Source organism: Magnolia sinica, chromosome 8, assembly GCF_029962835.1.
Source record: "Magnolia sinica isolate HGM2019 chromosome 8, MsV1, whole genome shotgun sequence".
In the NCBI taxonomy this organism is placed as follows: Eukaryota; Viridiplantae; Streptophyta; class Magnoliopsida; order Magnoliales; family Magnoliaceae; genus Magnolia; species Magnolia sinica.
Genome location: NC_080580.1, coordinates 8,728,262 through 8,737,141, shown reverse-complemented (window position 1 = coordinate 8,737,141; position 8,880 = coordinate 8,728,262). Strand labels below are relative to the sequence as shown.

The 8,880-nt window shown below is 43.1% G+C and overlaps 1 protein-coding gene across 1 annotated transcript; it reads right to left on the bottom strand.

Annotated features, from left to right (window-relative positions):
- Window positions 1-312: 312 nt before the first annotated feature.
- On the bottom strand, window positions 313-2,483 carry LOC131252785 (mannose-1-phosphate guanylyltransferase 1-like). Its single transcript, XM_058253480.1, has 4 exons — window positions 2,336-2,483; window positions 1,638-1,700; window positions 1,308-1,547; window positions 313-1,005 (listed from the first exon to the last, which is right to left on the bottom strand). The coding sequence occupies exons 1-4, from the start codon at window positions 2,348-2,350 to the stop codon at window positions 334-336; spliced, it is 990 nt and encodes a 329-aa protein (XP_058109463.1). The 5' UTR covers window positions 2,351-2,483; the 3' UTR covers window positions 313-333.
- Window positions 2,484-8,880: the final 6,397 nt, after the last annotated feature.

Here is an 8,880-nt window from a genome sequence, read left to right as displayed (position 1 = left end):
AACAAATTTTTAAAGTCATTTACTTTCAATTCCATTTCCCATTTACCTCCACTTATAGGCTCCCAAACAAACCTTCAAATTAATTCAATCTTCCCCATTATTTCCAAAAGCCGGGTAGAATTGCTATTGGACCAAAAAAACAAATCCATACCACCTAATCCAACGTACCAAACAAGCCCCAAGAGGGCCTGCAAGTACGTAACAGGTGGGCCATTGGGAATGAATGGTACAAACAGGATTGAAATTCGGCCTCCCTGCCTCTATCTATAACACACTAATTAACAACCAGTATAGAGAATTATCAATATCCGGCACACAAGTAAGCTCTCTCACTCACATGACTATCTCAGGCTTCAGGATGCTGGATTTGATCTCCTTGTGGGGCAGCACAACCCCACCATTGCTGTATATCTCATCGCATAGGTGGACGTCCTCCCCAAGGATGGTCATGTTCTCGACACGGGCCCACTGCCCCACCGTAGAGTGCCACCCGATGATGCTGCTGGAGATGCACGCATGTTTCTTGATGCGGACCCCACGCATGACCGTGCACCGGGATAGCCTCACCCCAGACTCGACCACGCAGTTCGGCCCGATCGCCACGTCTGGGCCAATCAGGCAGCCCTCCCCAATGACTGCACTCTCATGGACCAGGACATTCCCCACAATGTGGGGCCCGACAGCTAGCCGGGAAGGAGAGTTCTTCCGGAGGGAGTTCAGATACAACCCCAGGCCTGTGATGTAATCCCTTGGCTGCCCAATGTCCATCCAGAATCCAGGTAAGACCATTGCATAGAGCTTTTGCTCTGCAGCAATCTTAGGGAAGACCTCTTTCTCAATCGAAGTGGGCCGCAATTGGATCCGGTCGATGACGGAGGGGTTCAGCAGGTAGATCCCGGCATTAATCTTGTTGCCCACGAAGATCTTCGGTTTCTCTACAAACTTCTCTACTTTCCCAGTCTTCTCCTCCATGACCACGACGCCGTACTTTGATGGTTCATCTACCTATTCAAGTTAATGGAATTTCTTATGATTCAAGCCATTTGAGAAGGGGAGGTTTCTGACCTACCCTGAAGAATCAACAAGCAAACAATAGAGAGAGAGAGAGAGAGAGAGAGAATCAATAATTGAGGAGATCTGGTGGGTCCACCATGGATATATAGGGAGATCCATTGAGGAGATCTTTTTTTCAGGGTATGCCCATTATTAATTCAGCAGCCTGGATAGCTGAACATGGGCCCTAGGAACACGATGAAAAAATAAAATCGAAGGTTTCACATAGAGAAATGATAGATATGCAATTATACCTTGGTTACCATTATTGAAGCCTCTCCACCATGAGCTCTGTGGAATTCGATCATTTGCCTGAGCGGGTACTCACTGATAACATCGCTGTTGAGTACGAAGAAAGGCTCACCGGAACCATCTAGCAGCTTATCCTTGGCTAGAGCCAGGGGACCTGCAGTGCCCATTGGCTCGTTCTCCTGCGAGCAAGTGATCTTCATCCCCAGCTTGCTCTCGAATTCCTTCAAGAAGTTCAGCATCACCTGCAAAGCAAAAACACGACTTGACATCATCAATATTTTAAAACAGAAAATCAGCTGCAAAATGATTTGGTTGAGGTTCGTTTCTCTTACCTCTGGTTGGTAATTGATGGCTAGAACAACTTCTGTCACTCCAATGGCTTTCAGAGCTTCAATCTGAAAAAAATAAAATAAAATCAGAAACATAGACAGATTACGGTTAATTTACGCAATTTACTTACCCCATATCCATCGTAAGACATGAAACTGCAAATTCATCTACGAAGATTCAGAGGATAAATTTGAAAAAAAAAACACACTGGAAGTTTCTGGAAGCAAGCTTGGGGGATTCAAGTGTCTAATATAGAGTTTGTTTGGATGCAACCCAAAATGCAATTGGTTTGATTTTTATTTTTTATTTTTGCAGACCAATGGCATAATCTGTCCTCCCCTGCATTTGAGATGGTTCAGATTGTCGGATGCTGTTAATTCCAACTTGTCTACCTGAAATCAACATCAGCAACATATGCTGAAAATGATTTGGAGCGCAAAGGTGGGAACAGAGTATCCTGCCTATCATCAATTCTGATTACCATGCCAAACATAGAGAACTGCACCCTAAAGGGTTCTTCTCATCTTCCATAGGAAACTAGATTTCAGATATGATATATATCCAGACAAGCAAAACAAGAATAGAACATAAACTTAAGCAAACAATTATCAATTCATTGGAAATCAACAGTAGAGAAACGCATAAACAGATCCAGCCCATAGGGCTTCAATTTCAAAGAGATGGACTCATGGGGTATTACCTGATGCAGAATCATGGGTTTGTTAGCAAAATCCACAAGCGGCTTTGGAACGCTGAGCGTCAATGGCCGCAGACGCGTACCGAACCCTCCGACGAGATTGAGTGCCTTCTTCGTTGCACGTTGAACCAACTACTCTTGTTGATCTATCACAAAATCACCCCCTAAATTTAAGAATTTAACATAAACCTTGCAGAAATTCAAACCTTAATATGCCAGAAATTCAACACATATGAGAGCCTAGCCTAAATCAGGCAAAGTTGTTGGCCTCAGCGTGCTACTGACAAAACTGACCCGAGCTGGCCAATCAAGCTCGAGGACCGAGCCGAGCCGCGTAGCTCGACACGGTTCGACTCGATGTACACCCCTACATGCATATGTGACCTTATTATAGAAAATAAATATCATGGTGGACCTAGAAAGGTCACAATGGTGGACTCTAATCACACTGCTTCATACTTTTCTACTCACTCTAGAAATGTTCACATGAGTTGGGAGCATGTGAGCTAGCCATACAACACTAGTCTGCACTGTGCAAAAACTGGGCTTGACACTGTAATGGTCCCCTAATGTAATAACTAGGATAGTCTACTCATCTTGGGACTACACTGTCTAAATCAATGGACGGCCAACAATCAAATACTTAAGCGGCCTACCTAATGACTCTGATTGGTCCTCTGCAAGTGATCCTTACTGTGGGGTCCATCTTTTGCCGCAACAAGATGTCATACAAAATATACATGCCATGCTAGCGGGAAAGTAAGTTATCGAGAATCCTTACTCTTGCTCGGGTGGTGGTAGACTCTCAGGAGTTTCAACACCTGGTAAGGGTTCGAGTATCCATAGGCGGTGAAATTCCACTAGCGTGAGTGCGTGGGGGTGTGTGTGCGTGTTAAATAAAAAAATTTAAAAAAAAGAGCAAGGACCCAGAGGTTCATATTGGCCCTACTGTAAAGATGCTTCGTTTTGAATGATGCCCTCAAATGAGCTGGAAAAACATATGGACAGCATGGATACATAATACATAAATCAAGGTGGGGCCATGGTAATCCTACGGTAACTGCCGCGCCTGTCTTGAGTCAGGCCGGGGTCTCAGCAGCAGGGAAGCAGATTGTGTGGTGTACCACAAACCACTAATCTCGGTGGTGTATTGAAGTCACCAAGTTATGATTCATCCTTCCATTCATCCATTTTGTGAGATCATTTCAGGATATGTTAAAAAAGAGGCATATCCAAATCTCTAGTGAGCTACAACACTGGAAGGTGAGGATCGAATGCCTAGTGTTGGTAACTTCTTGGGGCGTTTTCATGATGTCTATTTGCAATCCAATCTGTTCATCAATCGGCACTAGAGTTGGGCATTGAGTTGAGTTGGACTGAGTTGGGGTTGACCTGAGTCAATTCGGTTTTGAAATAGGCGTGATCCAAACTCAACCCAACTTGGTACCGAGTCCAACAGCATGCCCGACCCAATCCGAGTCCGAGTCCGAGTCAACTAATCCGAACTAAGTCCGAACCAATCACAAGTACCGAGTCGGGTCGAGTCCGGGTCGGGTGTGGCAGGTATCCGTGGGCTGAAATCACAACTCAAAACTTATATTCACTTGCTAGAATTGCAACCTCTTCATCTACTACATGGCATCTTAGATCTAAAACGTTAAAGCTAGGGTTTTTTTAAATAAAAAATAAAAAATTATATATACAAGTCGAGTTTCAAATTGAGTCGAGTCTGACCGGAAGCCCTGGTGTCGAGTCGAGTCAAGTCACTAGGTGACTTGAACTCAACTTAGTTTGAGTTTGGATTGGATGAATTCAACTCAATTCGGATCGTATCATCCATTCGGGCCCGATCGAGTTAGATCTAAAGGAGTTAAATGAGTCAAGTTTATTGAGTCAAGTCATCTGTGCCACCAAACAAGTACTAAGGAAAACACGAATATCGCCTAAATCCAAAACTTCGCCTAGAGAATTTTGATGGTAGGCGTCTAATCCATGTTGCTTTTTGTGATATGGTCCACTTTGAGATTTGAATCTATCTCATTTTTAGTCTGTACCTAAAATGATATGACAAGATGGACAAAATGCTTAAATTTTGGATTGACCCCTAAAATGAGTGGAAGAATGGATGGACAACGTGGATAAACGAAATACATTCACGGTGGTCCCCCAGAATTTACTAAGTAAGAAAAAGCGTCTTGAGTTCTCGAGTACGCAATCCGATTTCTATTTTTAGGTCGTGATAAATGGCCCATAGTATTCTTTAATCCAGGACCATTGATCTATTGCGGGATCAATTATCTTCAGACAATTTCTCGGAAGGAAAATCCTATCAGTTCATCTTGTAACCAACCAATGGACGGTTGAGAATAGAATTACATTAACTTTCCACATTGATAAACGGCCCATTGCCGTTGTCACACCAAAAAACAACGGTCTAGATCATTAAAGGATGGCCCCTCTCGTCCCAAACGGTGAGTTCACCTAATGAACGGCTGAGGTTTCTACACGTCTCCCTGCTCGATATTAACCGTCCGATCATGGGTAGTTTTGGAATTATATACCGCATAATCGTAGCTTGTGAAAGGAGAAAGCTCCAAATAAAAGCCTCACTGTACGTGGACGTCAGCCGGTTTCTTAAACCGTAAAAAGGATAAAAATATAAAAAAAAAAAAATTTGAAATCCGCCAGCTATATAAATAGACCGAAACAGTCGGGCTTTAGAGCGAAAGGAGGAGGCGAGGAAAAGCCGGCGAGAAAGTCAGATCGGGTCCGGAGAAAAGCCCCCGGATCTTTTTCCTACCGGCGAAGATCTGACGAAATTTCTGGTAAGATTTGAAATGCTTCGAAAGTTCTCTCTTTTTTACTGGTCTCGGCGATTTTTTTTTTTTTTATATTGATTTCCCGGCAGATTTGGTTCTGGATAGCAATTTTCAAAGCTTTCTTGAGCCTTTTCAACATCTGGAAGTGGATTTTGATTGGTTTTTGGACGGTCGGATGTAGATCTTGTCGAGGAATCGGTAATGTAGATGAGATCTCAGATCTGGTTATGTCGCGTGATGTTCGATAGGATTTTGAAGATTACTCCATTTTTTTTCTTTTTCTTTCTACATCGAGTCTGTTCGTTTTCAGGATTTCTGGTTTATTCATCTTGATTTTTCTGAAATCCATGAGTCTTGCGAGGGATCTGGTTTTCTCGCAGCGTTTCTCGTATTTCACGACATTTTGGAGTGTTTCCCGAATATTCCTCGGCTTATTCCTCTGTATCCATGAGAGGATCTTTCCTCGTTCCGATCTTTGCATAAGATCTGGTTTCTTCGCTGCCTTTCTTTGAATTTCAAGAGATTTCATATTGTTTTTCTCGTCTGATTTTATAGCGAGATTTCCGATCTTTCCATAAGATCTTCTTCATGCCTTTAGCTGTTGGTTCATCTGCTCTGCTTTCTTTCGGTTTTTTCTTTTGATTTCCAGCATTTACTCGTTCTTCCATATCACCTTCAAATCCTCAAATCCAACCTTTTTCAGCGTTTTCTTCTCGTTGTGGGAAATTACGTGTTGCCGCTCCATTTTCCGTATCGTGTGGGGGTCGACTCACTTGCGTGAGATGGACGGTGCTTAGCCGTACACGTCATAACATATCACCCGAATTCGTCAGCACGGCTACTATCACGCATGATTATTCGCCACATGTGCGAGATGCTAATGATCAGCTTTTATCTAACACATGCGTGCCATGTTGGCATGTGCTGCGATTCACCTCTCAAATCTTTCCTTCCAGGAATCATCACTTCACCTAACCGTCCTTCTGATGAGCTGCCACTTGTCAGCCTATGGTGTAGCTAGACTGTCGCACTCACATCGATTGCACTTAACGTATATGTACGCCAATCCAGACCGTTCAAATCATGTGTTCGATTGCGGATGGAGCGGGGACAGAAAATCACACTGACGGAATGATACTAACCGTCGGATTATTAGACATTAGATGGAGGGTTAACAAGGAAAATGTCCAGCGATTTAGATTCCACAGGTGAAATGATTGTGATCATGTGATCGTCCACACCTTATCCTCACTATTTTGACGGACTGGATTGACGCAGACTTAGGAAAGTATGGTACAACTCGTGTGCATTCTTTTGAGGTACAACTATCACTATCGGCCACATGGACCGTTCAATAACTGATCTGACACCGTCCACTGAGTGGGCCCACGTCGCCATGCTAAAAAACAACATTCACCCACCCCCAGCTCAGGCAGTTACATTCCTTGATACGTGGATTTCATGATCTGTGTGGATTCTGGGTTGCTCATCAAGTGGGCCCCACCGCATCTGTCCTGTGGCCAGAAATGAGGGTGGCCCAGTTTATAGTCGCGGAAGGTGTTTATTGTCGGATCTTAACAGTACACGGAGAGATTATAAGACATGAAACTTCAATCAGGACCGTTCCTCTAGTTTTCTGTACCATGCATGGCCAATGGTTCAAAAGAAAACATCCATCAAACGTTCCTATCTATCTGATCAGTTTGGTCTATTGCTCGTGTTTTTGGGTACATGAGCTGATAAGGAATGACTTCAAGTCCACATGTGTGGAGAGAAGTCTGCAACACATGTGACTTCTCTCCACACGTGTGGATGACAAAAGGAGAACTCTCTCTCCTCTAATTTCCTCTCTCAGTTTCTGAAAACTCTTCATGGGCCATACGTGAAAGGTAGCACCAGATGGGCGGTTCCAATTGACGTATCTCATGCCACGTGGCTCTACCGTATCATCTTATCATCTTCTCCCTATGCATCATTTTGCTAGAGATGAACCCTAAGCAAGAATGGTATTTTCTCAAGATGTAAATCAGAGAGGGTTTTCATCATCTCTCACCAAAATTTCAAATTTCCTCTCGGAGAGATTCCATCTTCTAATCGAAGCTGTCACTCAAATCTCTTAATTTGGAAGACCACCGACCCTTCTCCTTTAATTCCGATTTCCGTTTCTAGCCTTCCTGTGTCGTATTTGCGAAAAATTAGTGTCTTTGCTCCAAAAATCGCTCTGTAATTTAGCTGGAATTTGTATCTTTCCTCCGTCCCATTCCAGCTAAAACATACGGACTAATCTCTCACTCTCTCTTTCTCTCTGTACTGAGCTTCTCTCAACACCTGTTACCCTCTTTTGGCCCCTAATATATAAAGTTGAAGGTAATTTAAAGGCATCTAAGGATGTCTTTTAGGGACATACCTAGCACTCGGTTGACACATGCTGCCAGATCCACCCTTTTCATCAGGTGAGTCGCCAGATTTTCGCCATGAGTCCTCAAAAATCATTCCAGTCCAAAACCTTAGCCACAACACAAGGAATGAAAAAATTAAGCCTTTAAAAAATCATGTTGATTTGAATACAGATCCAAACTAGACTAGATTCTATATGAATCATGCTTGACAGACCCTAAGATCTGGCTCAGATTGGTATGATGTTTACATGGCAACCCCATGAAATGTGACTTGGACCTAATGAACAGTCTAGATCAATGGATTGGGGACTTCAAAATGTCAATAAAGAAAGAGAAATAAATAAATAAAACACAGAAGGTGAAATCCCCAATTCCACAAATTACTAAATCCCCAAATTCCTAAATCCCCAAATCCTTAATTTGTAAAATAAAAAAAACTCCAATTTGGGGTCCACATTCAAATCTGTATGCTTTAAAATCTACAAATCCCTAAATCAGGGTCCACATCAAATAAAAAATCCATAAATTACTAAATCCCCAAATTCCTAAATCGGCATTGAGATTGAGAGAGAGAGAGAGAGAGAGATACCTCACATTCGACAAATAGTCTTCAACCGAGCTTCAGAGAGAGAGAGCGAGGGCGTGCATGGGTAGGGCGTTCGTGGATCAAAGACACACAAGAAAGGTTAAGGAGACAGATAGACACACACACACACACACACACACACACACACACACAGAGAGCAGGAAGAGAGATCGAGAGGAAGAGAGAGGAGGGATAGATCGAGAGGAAGAAAGAGGAGGGAGAGGGGATTAGGACAAGAGAGAGAGAGAGAGAGAGAGAGAGAGAGAGAGAGAGAGAGAGGATTAGGGCGAGAGAGGAGAGATTCACATCTTTCTTGTGACCTAACCGATTAGCAAGTTGTCTCCTGCGGTGCTTGTTTGCCGTCTGTGATTACATTTGGTGGGACCCACACTAATCAACGGCACAAAATGCTCTTAGCTTTGATAAGAGAGGACTTCAAGTACCCACACGTTTCTTCACTCTGTTAGAGAAACCTTCTCCAATTCCACCTCTCTTCTCCCGAGGTGGGTGGATACTTATCTGTGAGGCCCACCTTAATGTACGTGTCCTACATCCATGCCATACATCCGTTTATCCAGATATCATTTTAGGGCCCACACCAAAAATTCAAAAATCTAAATGTCAGGTGGACCACACCACCTGAAACATTGGTGATTGATATTAAAAACTGTTGGATGGCAGTAAAAGCTTTTGATCAAGCTGATATTTGTGTAGTCCCTTCATCCAAATTTTTGTCACCTTAGC